We start from the raw sequence: 16,962 nt of genomic DNA on the forward strand, positions 1-16,962 counted from the left end.
CCAGGAAAAACGTTCTGACAGTAAGAGCTGTTCAACAGAGGGACAGTCTCCCTTGGGAGGTTGTGGACTCTTCTTCCTTGGAGGTTTCTAAGCACAGCTTGGATGGCTACCTGTGTGGATGAGATTCCTGCATTGCATGAGACTAGATGCCTCGTGGGGTCCCTTCCATATCTATAATAAATATCTCATAACTTCCAGTCCTTTCAGTTGCCCAAACCCAGTTGCCTGAGATGGCAGCCCCACTCTCTGCCTAATGGTAGAGCCGGGAAGGACTTTAGGGTTAGTGACTGCATGGCACAGGCGGTGGCGGGAGGGGGCCACCTGGGGAGAGGCAGGGGCCACCCAAACAAAAGCGAAAGCACTCGCTTTGCTCCTCAGGGTCAGCCAAGCAGCCAGGAGGACCTGCCTCCTCCCTCCTCGCGCTGCCACCCCTCCCTTCCCCTCCCCCCCCGTCCCTTCTCCCGCCTTCGCGGGCCAGCCAGACTCCGCCAGCAGCCAGCCAGAGAGAAAGAGAGAGAAGGGATTCCTGGCCGGGTTCCAGGTCGGCGCACTAATACAAGCTGCGAGGCTCCCGCCTGACTGACGCCGGCGGAGGCTGCCTGCTCGCTCGCTCGCTCGCTGCTGCTGCTTTCGCGCTGGCCCCTGCCGCCGCCGGGTTACTGCCGCCGCGTCCCTTTGCATGGTGAGTACTCTTGAGGTGTTTGTTTTTTTTCTTTTAAGCGAGAGCAACTCGCTCCAGAGAAGTTAGGGCACCAGCAGCCGCCGGCAGGGAGACGGCGGGCTAGGGAGAAAAGGAGAGGCGTTCGCCCCACGGGCAGGTAAGAAACTTAGGCTTTCCTTCCCCTGCCCTGCCAGAAACACAAAACTGGCTGGAGTTGGCATCTCCACCCGCAGACTTTCTCCCCACCCCCGCCCGGGGTTTTCTTTTTTTAAATATTATTTCCTTCTCTTTCTTTTTTTGGCTCTTCGTCTGAACTCTGCTCTCCCGACTTTTTGCTGTCTGCAGCCTCCCTCAGATGAGCTGCTGCTTGCAAGCTTTTCATGTTTCTTTTTTGCATTGCACTTCATTACATTTGAGGCGGGAGCTGCATCCTGCCTAACCTCGGCTCAGCAGAAGGTGCTAAGCCCTGAACCAGCCCCTCGAAGGGACTTGCGATGATGCGTGTATGTGTGGATGCGCGCGCGCGCGCGAGAACACACACACACAGTACCTCTCATTTGACCATGCTGGATGAGACCCGTCTATCTTGTACCTATAATGAATGCATAAAATACATGGAGAGATGCTTAGGCTGCCATCCGTGCCCCCTTTATTGGGAGTAATCCCCGCTGACCTCGGTGGCCCTTACTTCTGAGTAGACATGCCTAGGATTGGCACGCATGGTTTGCCTGCTCTCTCCCGTGGCGGGCTGCAACCCTGCGCGCACCTACTCGAGAGTAAGTCGTGGTGAGCGCAGCGGGAGCCGGTCTGCCGGGCGTCCCCCCCCCCCCGGGGTAACCCCCGTTATCAACAGAAGGGCGCGCGAAGCCGTCGCGATCGCTTCGCTCTGGAACCGGAATCACCAACAAAACAGTGTAGTGTAAACTGACCGCGCGGTGACATCGCCCTCGTCTATTATTAACCTGCTGCCACTGCTCCTTGTTGGCATCGTTGTAGAAGCTCACACTCTTTGTGCCAGTAAAGGGAATGTGCTAAGGGCGAATCTCTCTCTCTCTCCCCGCCGGAATAATTCCGTTTTATCTTCCCCTCCCGCTCGCTCGCTCCCTCGCCACTTCGCTACTTTTTTAAGTTTACAACGTGAGGTCCTTGCAGAAGGCAGCGAAAAGGCGGTTTGGGAGGAGAGACTAGAGACAGGAGACAAACTGACGCCGGCATTGTGATGGGAAGGAGGGTCGCCAGGCGAAACGTTTTCACGGCTGGTTAAACGCTGTCAAGCCTTCCTCAGTCTCTTGTATTTTGATTCCTTTCTCTCCTTAGCGAATCAAAAGTGAATCCGGTTCATTTTTTAACTTCTTACGTGTTTTTATTAACAACAATAAAAATAATCTTTTAATTTCTTACGTTATGGATACATTTTGTTGATGAAAATGTATCCGCACAGGCTCATCATCAAAAACAAAGGAGCACTTTAAAGACTACCCACATCATCATCAAAATAAAAGTGGCTCTTTAAAAATGGATTAGATTTATTGTACCATAAGCATAATACCTCCAACCTGCTTGGCCCCAGTTTGAGGTTAAGATTTGCAGTATGATCTCATGCATGTCTACTCAGAAGTAAGCTTCACTGGGACTTACTCCCTGGTAGGTGTGTCCAACAGTGCATAGTTAAAACTATGGAACTCACTTCCAAAGGGGACTGACAGCCACCAACCTAGATGGCTTTAAAAGAGAATTGGACAAAGAGAGCACTAGGGAAGATGTCTAGCCATGATGGCTGTGCTCTGCCTACACAGCTGGGAGGCAGTAATGTTGGAAACCACGGTAGGAGAGAGTGGTCTTGTGCTCAAATGCTGTTTGCGGACAGACATCTGGTTGGCCACTGTGAGAACAGGATGCCGGACTAGATGGGCTTGATCCAGCAGGCTCTTCTTAATGTTCTTACATCGCAGCCTGACAAGGTTACCCACCTAGAATTTGTCACCATCTGAAGGGACGCGGGTGGCGCTGTGGGTTAAACCACAGAGCCTAGGACTTGCCAATCAGAATGTTGGCAGTTCAAGTCCCCGCGACGGGGTGAGCTCCCGTTGCTCGGTCCCTGCTCCTGCCAACCTAGCAGTTTGAAAGCACGTCAAAGTGCAAGTAGATAAATAGGTACTGCTCCATCAGGAAGGTAAACGGCGTTTCTGTGCGCTGCTCTGGTTCGCCAGAAGCGGCTTAATCATGCTGGCCACATGACCTGGAAGCTGTACGCCGGCTCCCTCGGCCAATAAAGCGAGATGAGCGCCGCAACCCCAGAGTCGTCCGCGACTGGACCTAATGGTCAGGGGTCCCTTTAACCTTTAAAGGGAATTTTGGGCCAAAGTGTAAAACATAAGTTATTAAAATTAAATGGCCATGTCCAAACCAAAGCCTTACAAAGAATAAGTCACTGGCAGCCATTGATGGATGAAACCCAAAATTGGTATTGTCCTGAAGTTGGAGAGAAGGTAAATTGCAGGTGCTGTGGTGCTTTTTAAAAAATATCCAACTTTATTCCTGTTACTGATATGCGTGGAAGTGACGAATTTGTAGCTACTAAGTGTTTTCAGGCTTGTTCCCAGCGCTAAACATTCCATTTCATAGTTAATAACTTCCCCCTTTCTACGAATAGAGAAGTAATACATGCATAATCAAATGCTCATATTCTAAAGGGCAAAATCATATTCTAAGGTGGGGTAGCATGCCCTCAGGGAATGGATTTTCTCATAGTCTGGAAATGATATGCAGGTTTCTTGGAATGTAATCAGGTTTGTGACTGTCCAGGAAGGACACTGTAGATAAGAGAGAGATGTCACAGTGAAGCCTGTAAATACATGCTTTTAAAAGGCAGTCTTTGGGGATAAGCAGCTATTGTCTTCTGCAATGCAATCTAAAGGTACTGCAGTAAGATTATTTTAAGAGCAGTATATCCCAGAGCAATGGGTAGAACAATGGTCACCATTCAGATTATCTTTATAGTCCGCCCACGCAGAGCTCTTCTTTCTGATTTGATAATTGCCTCAGCTGCTGCCAAAGCTGCTGCTGTTGGGCTGATTTGTGTTTGACCTTTAAAATGAACATGCCTTCAACTGAATGTCTTAGTATGTTGTGTCTTCTTACACTGCAATCCTGCACACGGCTTCCTGAGAATGAGCCCCACTGAAAACAATGGGACTAATTCTGAGAATGCGGCTATAGCATTGTTCTGTTCCATATGTTATACGAGAGAACATTGGGTTAATTGGCTGCGGAAAATACACTTAATTTCAAATACTAGAGATAAGGCTCAGATATACTTTTTGTCATTGTTGGGTACTAATCCGTGCTCTTGAACAGCTCACATTAATTTTAATGGAGCCCATGTGGAAAACAGTTCATTGTAGATTCCCAGTGGATTGTTTCCAATTTGATATCCTTCAGATGTTGTTGGACTACTTCTCCTATCAGTCTCAACCAGCCTTTGAGTCCAGCAAAATCTGGAGGTCACCACACTGGTCACTCCTCTAATAGACTTCCTTGTAGTGCTACATGGGGTTCAAAGCAACCTGCAAATTATCCCCGCCATATTTTATTTTGGGACACGTTGGTCCGTACTGACAGTTCTGCAGTGTGGGCCATAGATTGTTCATTGGTAACACTGGTAATCTTCTCCCTTTTTTAAGGCAAAATGGGGATGTGAGCTTTAAAGATGCAATATTTACAGACTTTTGCCTTGAGCTGGGACAACGTAATGCTGAGAAAAGCTGTGGAAACATACTGCAAACTTGCGGTTCATGACTAAGTTGTGTGGTGAGGACCACACTGTGGTTAGTTCTCTTATTATGTGATGTTTCAGCTTCAGGGAAGGCAGGAGAAGGATGCGCTTACTCTGCTGGTGACTCAACTGAATGGAGCTTTTCCAAGCTCTGTATCGCTGGCAGGATGATTTCTTATTACATGCAGCTGCTCTGGTCCTGGTCTTTCTCGCACCTCCCCGAAAGTGGAGGTGTGTTCCTTGGGTGAAGGAACTCCACTTGGGCACACCTGGGAGTTAGGTGTTAAGCCAAATCTGAGTTGGGAGTAAACATGATGATAAGCAGAGGAGAGGGAAGGTAGACTTGCACTTCCTGTTTCACACGCTTGCCTACCTAATTCAAAATACATTGTGCAGCAGGAATATGTCCTTACTTTACTAGGAAAGAGATACAAGATAAAGAAATTTGTTCAGGCTCTCACTCTTCCACTGCCCCCTTTTAATTGTGTCTGAAATAATTCTCAGTTTGCACCAAACTTATTTATTACATTGAAAAAAACCTGCCATTCTAGGTGCTCAAAGCAGCATTGTATCTTATCATCATTTTGTCCTGGTAAGTTAGGTCCATGATTGCCCAGTGAGCTTCATGGCTGTATAGAGACTTGAATGTGGGGCTCCACAGCTCTAGTCCAACACACAGGCATGACTTATGCCCCACTGGCTGCCAGGACTTGGCTGTGCTCCTTGCAGAAGTCTTCACTTTCATTTTGGAAGCCTGAACCCTTGGAAAGATATAAAAATGCCATTGACCCCAGAGATTCAGTGTCTCCCAATTTGATTCCAGTGCCTTTTATTCCAGTGCCTTAACTATTAACTACACGCTGCTTTTATGTCCAAATATAATGCATGACTGAAACAAGTTTGCTAAGGTTCAGGGAGGACAATTTAATAACAGTTTCCTTCTTGTTTGCTAGTCAAGAGGGGGCTGAGATGTTTCTTTCCTTATCTGTATCTCGAAGGTAGCCCAATCTCTTTCCTTTTGTTCCTAAAATTAATGATTCCATGCTATCTCTTCGAAAGCCCCCTTTGCTAAATCAGTTCAGGCAGACCATCTCCTCCTCAAATACATCTTGGCCCCTGGCTGGAAGGGAGCTAGACACTGCTATCAGTCCTTCATTTGCACCTTGATTGCTATCTGGGGTTAGTATCCAGTCACTGGTGAGCTCCATGAGAAGTGGATGTGTGATAGAAGAGATGAAAGGAGAAGGGTGTGCTTAGGTTTGTTGCTCCAGCCTGATCAAATCATGCTTTGGAGGAGAGGAATGTAGCATCTGAATGTAATCTGATTCAGGCACAACTCTAAAGTATAGTTCAGTGTTGCATGCATGCACCCTGGGCTTCTGGCCTCTCCTCCCAGCTTCTGGAGTTGTTGCAGTGATCAGAAGCTTTGCTTCCATTTCAGTCACTGACAGCTTATTGCTGCCTGTAAACCTGAAGCTGTGCTTAATCTTATGTATTGCTATTATTTATTTGTCACTTATACATACAGTGGTACCTTGGTTTACGAATTTAATCTGTTCCAGAAGTCCGTTGTTAAACCAAAATGTTCTTAAACCAAGACATGCTTTCCCATAGCAGTGGGGGACTCAATTTACAAATGGAACACACTCGACAGGAAGCGAAACATATTCTGCTTCCAAGGCAACGTTCACAAACCAAAACACCTACTTTGCAGCGTTCTTAATCCAAGGGTTTGCAGCGATCTTAATCCAAGTTGTTCATAAACTAAGCTGTTCTTAAACCAAGGTACCACTGTACAATGTCTCAAAATGACCATGGTGTAGGGCAGAGGTTGTCAACCTGGTGCCCTTCAGATGTTGCGGACCACAATTCACAGCCAGCATGGCAATAATAGTCGGGGATTACAGGAGTTGTAGCTGTTCACAAGCTTTTGGGGAGTGCTATGTTTTTGGCTAACTCTGGTTTAGGGAAACAAGCCAACTTCATAAACCATGGCTTGAGGATAGCTTCTTTTAATAAAGCACCCTAAAGACTAGCAACATTTTGTCTGGGTTCAGGCATAATTATAAACAGCTGTTAGTTAAAAACAGAGGTGAAGGTTTCCTATCTCCTCCTCATTGCCCACTAAACTCTGGCAGCATCAATCACCTGTTTTTCCACCTCTCTTGATGGGGAGCTTTAATTCAGCCTCCGCACCCAAGCAGATTGCCAACGCAGGTGGATGTGACAGCACAGGCACCTGTCCAGCAGGGAGGGGAAGTTTGTTGTGTATACCAATCCTGATTTGGAAACATATTTCCATGTCACTCTTTGTCATTTATTCTGTTGGCCCTTACATAAGGATAACCCGGTTCTCCATTCAGGAAACAGGAAGCCCTGATACTGAGATATAGAAGTAACATTGCACGTTATTCATATTTGCAACCGTGTACTTATATTAGTACATGGTTCCAGGGTTTTTGAATCCCAGTTAAATAATGCAGAGGGTTAAACTGAACCTATGCCCTGCAAGAAGATGTTGCTTATATTAATTAGATTTGAGATATAATGACAGGAAGATGAAATAGAATTAATTGTTTTAGTGTAAATTGGGGAGCTTCTTTCTTTTTCTCCTTTTTAGATACCATCCAGCTACATGCTAATAAGCAATAATGTGTTGGAATAAATAGTTATATTGAGCAACAGAAATAGCATTTGTGTTTCAGACCTTTCACTTGGTTTGTGCATTGATTGGGGTTTGAGTTAAGTAAAAAAACAACAGCAGCAATTATAGAGTGAGGACTGCAATGAAAAGGAAAGAAAGTAGACAAGTGCCTTAACTATTTAGGACAGCCTTTCTCAAACTTGGGTCTCCAAATGGTGTTGGACTACAACTCCCATCATCCCTAGCTATCAGGACCAATGGTCAGGGTTGATGGGAGTTGTAGTCCAATAAACAGCTGGGGACCCAAGTTTGAGAAAGGCTGACTTAGAACATATCACAGGCCAGATGTTCAAGAAAAGGAGGCAGGAAGGTGCTAATAGGTGTTCTAGTCCAACACACTGGCAATCATCTGGTTGGGGAAAATTTTATTGAAGGGTTATGGGTTTGTTCTCTCATGCGAAAAACTCATTGTCCTCTCATTTTTATATGAAAACAATTGTTAATGTTAATGTAGGCAAATGCTAGATTCCGTATTGTATTTTGCATTGAGCTATCAAGGTGGTTCTTTGCATTCCTGTTATTTTTAGCTTTCCCTCCAGCTCATTCTGAGTATGTATTCTATACTACTTTGATGGAGGAGACCCACAGACAACAACATTGTATTTAGAAACGGATGCATTATTTAGGTGTCACAGGAGACTGAGCCCCATCTCTCATTGGTTCATACGTCACAGTAAGCCATAGTTTCAAACTTTGGTTTACTGTGAAGAAGTAAAAATGTGCCTGCAGTTGCACGCTGCTCAGTTCTGGTGGGTAAGCTTGAGTTTGTTTGGAATTATAGCATACCATTACATTGAGAATGGCATGTTGAAATGCTCAGGACTTGCACAAAATCACATCATAGCACTTAAAAAAACCCCAAACTTATCTGTGGATTGTTCCAAATACATTTGTGCTGCTAGGCTTGACAGAGAAACCTTAGCAATTTTTACTAACGTCACTTTATTGCCTGTCATATATTCCCCCCTCTTCTTTTAAATATTCAGTTGTCAAGACATCACCAATATTCATTTTTTTAATGCCTCTTTGTACAGGAACTTTGTTCGAATACGCTCTGTAGCTGCTTTTGAAATTTGTCCATTTGCAATTTTGACCACTTTCACTTATTGCAAAGTATGTTAGTAGCCCAGAACTAAACATCTGAGCAGGCAAAACCTTATCTTGGGAAAAGGGAAGGAAATAACTGTTGCGTACAACTTCTTTTCAGATGCAAAGATCTGCAGTGCTTTTCTTTAGCTATAAATTATGCACAGGACATTATTTTCTTGCTGGATTTCATAGTGTCTGTCGTCTCCCAGCTGAAAGCCTCATGGTCCTTAACTGGAAACGACATGCTATGCATCATTTTAAGATGCACAGGTGGGCCTTGCCAGTGAACACGAGAGCTACCTGAAACATACATGGCCTCTCCCTCAGAAATTCTGCCATTTCAATGGCACAGTGACCCTGTTGCTGCCCGGTGGACAGATATTGCTTACAAAAACATGTGGAGTGATGTCTTTCGCTGTGATCATCCTCATCTTGTGTGATATTAAGGTGCCACATTACGGCTGGTCTGATGCAATGCAGTACTGGCTAGAAATAAATAATTCCTATTTCTCTGTGTCGTATATTGTGGGCAGAAGGCAGCATTTTTCAGTAGTTCCATTTGCACTGGATAATTTCTCTCTGTGTTGCAGAAGACCCAATAGCTGCCAAGGTCCAGAAAGGCATGGAGTAGTTCCATCTTACTGTGGCCTCACATTGCATATATACACCAACTTTACTTAATGATATGCAGCACAATCCTTTTCAACTTAACCCCCCCCCCCCAAAAAAAACCTTGCTTGGTCTAGTCTTCCCTGCAGCTGCTTCTAGCTTCTATTGAAGTCACTTACGTTTCTACATATAAGACTGGAAGATTGCACCTAAGGCCTTAGCCAACTTCATAGATTTAACAGGATTTTTGAGATTTGGACATCACTTAGGATTCTTTATGCTCCTCTGTTATTAGATTCAGTGGACTGGTTGTGCGGAAGGCATGGAGGTCAACAGAAGGTGGCGCCAGAGCCAGTTGCAGGCAAAGCCAACTAATTCTTGTTTTGTCCCCCATCCTGCTGAGTTCTACAAGAGCTGCACTGAGGTTAAGGAGGAAGGAGCAGATAGACAGGGTTAGTCCTTGGACTGGCTCTAAGTAAGAAAGGAAGCAGGCTGGGGGTTAGCTGAGGGAAGAATGAGGTTGGTGGGGCAGTGCTTCATGTGCTCTAATGGAGTAGCCTCTGCAGTTCAGAAACCTTGCTCCAGGAACTGTCTTCAGAACTTCTGTTGCTGGTCTCTAGGTGACTTCAGATCTAGTCTGTCCAGCTCATCCTCTTCCCTTTGTCCCTCTGGCACCCGCCTACTTGGCACTCTTATCTTCCTGTCCCTTAGAGCTTATAGTGTGGGTAGACTCCAACTCTCTTCAGCCCCAGCCAATATGACCAGTGGTCAGTTATGATGGGACATGGGAGTCCCAACAGTAAGTGAGAGTCACAGGCTTCCCATTCCTGGCTGAAATTGCCTCTTTCTCGCGCTGTACAACCTGAAACAGCCATTTTTCCTATTATTTTACAAATTTATAAATAGATGTATGTAAGGAGAGCTGTTTCAAGAGGTAGAAGTTGCCAGAAAGACTGCCAGCTTTGCTTGGCCCAAAGGAGAACCTCCGCATGCTCTGGACTGTGTCAAGTCACTTGTTTTCTAGCAGTTCAAGCAGACAGGAATTGTTGTTGGGGAAAAAACAGCGTGACAATCACAGACTGTGAGAAGGATGCCAACTAAAACATGCTCAAATAGCTATTAACTAAAATATTTGTGGGCACCACAATGCTATGTTCTGAAAATACCTCTGCAAATGTAAAAACTGAAATATTATAGGAATACTGTTTTGTGTGAGTAAACACTCACTAGCCTTGCTGTGGCTTGATCTTTTGCAGTTACTATTGATGGATCACTAAGATGATTATCAGCTAACCCAAGAATGAGGAACTGAGGGCACACCAATGTTTTTAGATGAAGGTGTGGGGCTTGTTCTCTGCCTGAGAATGTTTGTGCCAGGAGATCTAAAAGATTAGTCAGAATTTGGCAAGAGGGACAAAAAGTAGGTGTAAGTTTTTGGTGCTGTCTCATAGAAGCAGCCTTGCGGGGCTGTAGGGGTGCTTTCTGTTTGGGTTTAGAGACTGTTTTGGGATAGGCACTACTGTCCACTTTGTCTGCTTGTAATTATAACTGCAAACTCTTAGTGTTGTGAAACCAGTGGTTTACCAGTGGAGTTTTGTTGTGCCCCTGAGAAATGTGGGTGCACAATGTCAGCATTTACAACAAAGAAAATGTGTGATGGAACCATGCAGGGTGGATAGGGAGTCATTAGGTATTATGCTTGGTAGCAAAGTGTACAAGGATGATGAATGCATTGCCAATGCTCGCCCCCCCCCCCATTCTCCCTTCCCATCCCTTTTCCTTTTGTGTCATGTATTTCAGGTTGTAAGCCTGAGAACAGGAGGTGACTTATTACTGATATGTGTAAGCTCCTCCAGGAGCTGTTTAGTTGTTTTTTGGTTGAAGAGTGGAGTGAAAATGCTTTAAATAAATACACAAGTGTATAAGTGGTGTACTTGTTGGAGTGTGTGTGTGTGTGTGTGTGTGTGTGTGTGTGTGTGTAGATTTTGAAACTTTGATTTTTATTTTTTTTAAAGGCACAGGGTGTTCTCTTCTTTATGGGTGAGCTAATGGGTATTTTACAGGGCTAGTAACGTTTTATTTTTTCCATTCTATCTGTATGGCAGTACAACAAGTGAGACTTTTAATACCAAGATAGAAAAAGGCTGCTGGATGATGTCACTGGTCTCAATGTCACCGAAAGTGCCAAATCAATCCACAGACTCGAGAGAGGCCTGTCTAGACAGATATATATGGGTAGATAATAAGAAAAAAGCCCACTGTTTCAGTTCTACTGCTAGAATCTAATGGACTGCAATTTTGTTCAGCTCAAGAACTACAAAGATACTAGTCCCAGCCCATTATTCTATACTGTTGTGGGTTTGGTGAGGGGTAGTCTGTGTGTTGCCTGATTCCCTTCTAATTCGTGAGTCCTGGATCCAGCATGGTTAAAAATCGAACGGAGGATTCCATTCTTCTGTGTGTGAGTTAATAGTCCTAAGGACCATCTTAGTATGACAAAATAAGTAGCACTGTGCCAGAGGGCAAATAGCAAATAGGTGGGCCCCTCCCTCACCTGACTGGTAGTGAGAAAAACAAAAGCCAGAGTGTGTGTGAGTTGGGCACGAAGCAGGCAGCAACCAGAGAGGCAGACCCATGCTTGATTTCTCCTTTATTCCAAGACTGTGAATACTGTATGGGAGAAGCAAGAACATTTGGGGTGTAAATGCTGTGAGCCTCTCTATCGTAGGCTCAGGTTGTAAGGTAAAGGTAAAGGGACCCCTGACCATTAGGTCCAGTCGTGACCGACTCTGGGGTTGCGGCGCTCATCTCGCTTTATTGGCCGAGGGAGCCAGCGTACAGCTAAACTAAACCGCTTCATGACTAAACCGCTTCTGGCGAACCAGAGCAGTGCACGGAAACGCCGTTTACCTTCCCGCCGGAGCGGTACCTATTTATCTACTTGCACTTTGATGTGCTTTCGAACTGCTAGGTTGGCAGGAGCAGGGACCGAGCAACGGGAGCTCACCCCGTCACGGGGATTCAAACCACCGACCTTCTGATCGACAAGCCCTAGGCTTTGTGGTTTAACCCACAGTGCCACCCGTGTCCCTAGGCTCAGGTTGTACATATGTGTAAATAAACCATATAGACACCACAATCTCCACTGTCTCTCATTCCAAGGAAACTGAACCCTGGATAAGCTCCTGGAGCCTGGAACAATACTATTCTATTCAGTGCCTTTTTGGTGCAGCATTTATGTCATTGGCAGATGCACTGCACTGGAATCCAACATAGCTTTCTCAGTCTCTATGGCCTGCTTCCTGAAAGTTGTGCAAGGTTGTCCCAATGCACCAAGGCAGTCCAGAGGGAAAATGTTTGAGAACCACTGCTTTCAAGCATATGACTTCACAAGTATGGACCTCAAGATTTGTTTTGCATTGTACAACTCGTATGCGCCAAGGCTTGAACTCTGTTCCTGCAGATTGCAGGGTCGTGTCACCTCTGTTAAGTTCAAAGGAACAGCAAGGCAAAACTGTTTGTTCTTCCAGGGACTTACATCATCTGTGAGAAAATAATCTCTAAAGCACGTCAGTATCGAGTTTTGCTCAAACTATCTAATATCTTGTTGCTGTCATTTATTTCCCACTGGTGCTATTATGCAGATGGTGTATCTTGCTCCTTTGTGCTGACTCACTGTGGCGCACCATATCCTAGAATATGATAAGGGCCACTTGGCTAAGTCCCCCCCTCCCAGGTGTGGAGGATCAGTGTTGGTGACTGCCCTTGGTGGCCTTCAGTGTAATTCCAACCCTGAAATTATGCATTATGCTTGATGAGTATATGTCTTTGCATCACCCAAGCAGAAAGCAGGGCTAGGCCTTTTAAAATGGAGCAGCAATTCCAGAGGAACACTCAGGCTAGGCTGCTGAGTAACATTTTGTATTAAGCGCTTTAGAAAACCTGATGCTAGAATCTTCCTGAGACTGTGGCTGTACCACAAAGTGTTTCCATTTTTATTATTTATCATTACAGTTTGATCCCAACAGTGATCTTATATGAGGAATCTCATTTTATCCTTGCAGTAACACTGTGAGGGAAAGATAGGCCCTGGGAGACTTCCTGAACCTTTCTAGGGAATGTCATAGCCAAGAAGAGATTTATACATGGGATTCTCATATCAAAACAACAATAAACTACACTGACTCTCTCACTGCCAGTGGCATGGCTTTGAAAAATGTCTATTGATATCACTACTGTCATTTCTGAGAGACTCTTAATTCTGTTCATGCTTAGATGGGCCACTGCTGGTTTTTTGTTTTAGGTAATTAGTAAAAATCACTCCCTTTCATTTGCATCAAACAGCAAGCCTGCTTATTTTTAAAAATATAATTATTTTTGTATAAATGCCTATGTCCTGGTATTATCTCCCACCAGCAGTAACAGCATTGCAGAGTCATTCTGATGTCACATGTAACTTATTTAATTTGACCGAAAGAGATAACAATGTTTATTTAAAGCCTTGTTTTAAATGGGAAGCAGAGGTGGGGGAACCACAAGACAGCACTCCGAAATGTTAGTTTTAAGATCTGGTGATTGCCTGGCTATAAAGTTACATTAACTTAATCAGGAAACAGATAAGAAGTCTAACAGTAAAATGGCAAGCATGTGTTTTGGTTGGACTTGGGCTTCACTGAAGTGAGTGGGGAATACTCCCAGGTACCTGTGTCTAGTATTGTACCCTCAAGTTCATACAGATAGACAGATTTGTTACTCTCCTTTTTGCACCATTGGTTTACTCTTTAGCTCTGCCCAGTTAATAGCACAGCTCCTCCTTCTTCCATCACAACATTTTTTGAGTGTGACTGAGATAAAGAAGGGAGGCTGACGGGTGGACTTCCTATCACCAAATTGTCTTGTCTGAAGTGTTAAGATGCGTGACAAATATCCACTAAAGAACTGCCTCCTCCCAAACCATCCTTCCCACTCCTGAAGGCAGGTGTGGAGAACCTTTGGCCCTCCAGATGTTGCCCTAGCTGGCATAGCCTATGTTCTGCCTCCTGGTCAGAACTGCTTTGAAAGAAAGGAATCAAGACAAGCTTTTAATTTGCTTGCTTAGGTTTTTAATAGCCTGAAGCTCAACTTGGTTTTTAATTGGTTCCAGTTGGCCTTTTGCTGCTGCTTAATTTGTTTTTTATGAAACATTGTTTTGCTTTCAAACGATATAATCTTCCCTGAGCGCTGTAATTTTTTCTTAAATCTTTTTCAACTGCAGAATGGAAGGATATGTGTTTTCTCGAACAGATAAATAAATAATTGCATGTGAATGAATATTTCGGTGGAATGAAGACATGTTCGTGTTCCTACAGTGAGAGGAGTAGATTTATACAGGCAAATACAGAAATGCAGACAGATCGCAGCTCCAGGAATTTGGAGTCTTGCTTTCAGAGATGGCACAATAATCTGTGTACTTGTCACACCAAGCTTTGACGGCTGCAGTGCTTCAGCTGGTTTGAAATGCAGCCCCCTAAGCCCTCATGGGGCAGTTAGGTGGTTGTATCTTGGGACACCATTGTTGTACCAGCCAAATTGTTTCCCACTCTGCTTCCATTCCCAATTTCATGGAATCATTTGCCCAACATGGGGCTCAGACTCACAACCCTGAGAATTAAGAGTCTCATGCTCTACCAATTTGAAGTGGTGGCTCTAACATTTTAAAGCCTTTAAACAGCTTGGGTACAAGTTATTCAAAGAACCTACAGTGCCTGTACCCCTCTTGCCTGCACATTAAAATCAACAGTGGAATACCTTCTCATTTGTCCACCTGTGAGATCAGTGAAACTGGTGAGCATGAGGAAGAAGCTTTCTCCATAGTGGCCATGTGGCTTAGAAGTCACTGCCAGCTGACTTTTGTAAAGCTTTTGGGCCTTAGGTCTTTGGAAATGGCTTTGGCCCACTTATTTAAACTGGTGTATTGATGACTGGTGCCATCGGGGCAGGACTTTGGATCTGCAGTCCAGGGCCTGCTCAGCAGAATGAGAAGAAGGCCCCCTAAATGCATCAAGGCAGCCCTACCACATTTTGAATTACCATCTAAAGAGGGAGGCCACAATAATGCCATTTAGTCCAGAGTCTAAAATTATCTAAGTCTGCCTGCATTGCTCCCTGTCAAGGGCACGTCACCAGTGTACGTCTACTATTCATACAGAGCAGTACAGAATTTTTATTCTTCTTCTCGATCAAGTGGTCATGTCATCATCAGAGTCTTTTTTTCTCCCAGCCCACAGGCATCTTCTTGCCCGTTGTAAATTGGCAAGGCTGATAAAAGTACTAGTGCCTCCGTAAGATCTTCCTCCAAAGACCAGCTACTAAGAATGGCTCGCATTGAAATTAGAAACAGCGCCAAGAACACAAAGTGAAATTTTAAGACTGAAATGCTCCTTCAGCTTTACCAGTTCCTAAGAGAAATAGTATAGATTCCCTCTAGCTCTTTTTTAACTGTTGCGTCAACAAGTCATCAGAAATCTGTGCTAGTTAACACACAGTTGGGGGAGGGACTCCACCCCCCTTCTTGTCTGAGACCGAATGCCCCACCTTTTGTCAGGGCAATGACTGTGATCATGTGTTTTTCTTCCTTGATGGCCCCTCTCAGCCAATCTCCTGAGAAAGCTGGCTTGACTTATCTGTTAGGCCTTGCTAAATCCATTGGTCAAACCAACACATTTACTAAATTCAGAAATTATGGGGCTAACCTGGCACCCAGGAATTTTAGGGGATCCTTGCCCCCTGCCAACCCATAACAATATTATAACTTCTGGGTGTGATGCACATGTAGGTGCAGCAGGACCCAGATTAACACTAATATAACCTTGGAATTCTCATTCCACCATAATAAAAAGAGTGCCATTTTTTTACACGTTTATTCTCTGTTGCATGTATTGCATCGTAATACTCAGGAGTAGATCTGGAGAGGAAAGGGAGAAGTTCCATTGCAGAAGTGGAAATCCTTGTGCAAATGAAATGGATTTGTTGGATTCAATCCAGTGGGCTTTTAGATACCTAAAGATGTGGTACTACTGGGTTAGCAACTTCACAGGCAGAACTATAGTGTTTCCAAGATCTTTTCTTGGCTCTCCCTGCTTTTGTTTTTATGAGAAAAGACATTAACCATACCCAGTTTATAGTAATTTACATAGTGAGTAAAGTTTATTTTAAAGTGGCTGCAATCCTGTGCCTGTTGAATTTTGCTAGTGCTGCAGAGTCTGGTTGTGATATATAGAAAGATGCTGTCTTTCTTTATTTTAGTGAACAAAAGCAGAAAAACAAAAAGACAAAATTGGTTCTGTTTCAAGGTGAGTTTTTAAAAAGAGAGATGAAAAAGGATCTGTATTATGTCTGACAGAACATTGTTGTTTTATTGCAGAATTGTTCGATATTGGAAGACACTTGCGATGAAATATCTCTAAGAACACCTAGGATATGTGTGGACGAGCCTGATTTTGAAAGCAGCTTTCCCCCCAGTGCCGAAATTTGGGCCACATTTTTTTTTTTTAAAAGGAAGAGCTACATATCTGGGGTCTCGCTTTGCAATCATACGTATCATCTCTGATTCATATGCACTCCAGCACCTCGATCAGTTCTTTGTTCTCCTTCACCAGCCCGGCTGTGAAGAGACTGCTGGGCTGGAAGCAAGGAGATGAAGAGGAGAAGTGGGCGGAAAAGGCTGTTGACTCCTTGGTGAAGAAGCTAAAGAAGAAGAAGGGAGCCATGGAGGAACTGGAGAGGGCGCTCAGCTGCCCCGGGCAGCCCAGCAAGTGTGTGACAATCCCGCGGTCTTTGGATGGGCGCTTGCAAGTATCTCATCGCAAAGGGCTGCCCCATGTCATCTACTGCAGAGTGTGGCGCTGGCCTGACCTGCAGTCTCACCATGAACTGAAAGCACTGGAATGTTGCGAGTTCCCGTTTGGCTCAAAGCAGAAAGAAGTGTGCATTAATCCTTACCATTATCGGCGTGTGGAGACCCCAGGTAAGCAAATCATCCCAATAAATTAAAAAAGTACCTATGTTTCAACAGTAATACCATAAACATAAAAACAACACATGGAGTGCCTATTATTGGATTGTCGGTTACAAAAAGTAACAGTA

The 16,962-nt window shown here is 44.5% G+C and overlaps 1 protein-coding gene across 3 annotated transcripts in view; it reads left to right on the forward strand.

The window, feature by feature from the left end:
* The first annotated feature begins 467 nt into the window (after nt 1-467).
* Nucleotides 468-16,962, forward strand: part of SMAD9 (SMAD family member 9) — a 38,879-nt gene continuing 22,384 nt past the window's right edge. For 2 of the 3 annotated variants that reach the window (XM_083736946.1, XM_083736944.1), the window contains exons 1-2: nt 468-682; nt 16,241-16,843. In XM_083736946.1, coding sequence (XP_083593072.1) covers nt 16,432-16,843 — 412 coding nt within the window. In that variant the 5' untranslated portion in view covers nt 468-682; nt 16,241-16,431. Of the gene's footprint in view, nt 819-16,240; nt 16,844-16,962 lie in introns of all 3 variants that reach the window. The other variant, XM_083736945.1, reaches the window with a different exon arrangement.

This window comes from Podarcis gaigeae, assembly GCF_964106915.1.
Source record: "Podarcis gaigeae genome assembly, chromosome: 4".
Classification (NCBI taxonomy): domain Eukaryota; kingdom Metazoa; phylum Chordata; class Lepidosauria; order Squamata; family Lacertidae; genus Podarcis; species Podarcis gaigeae.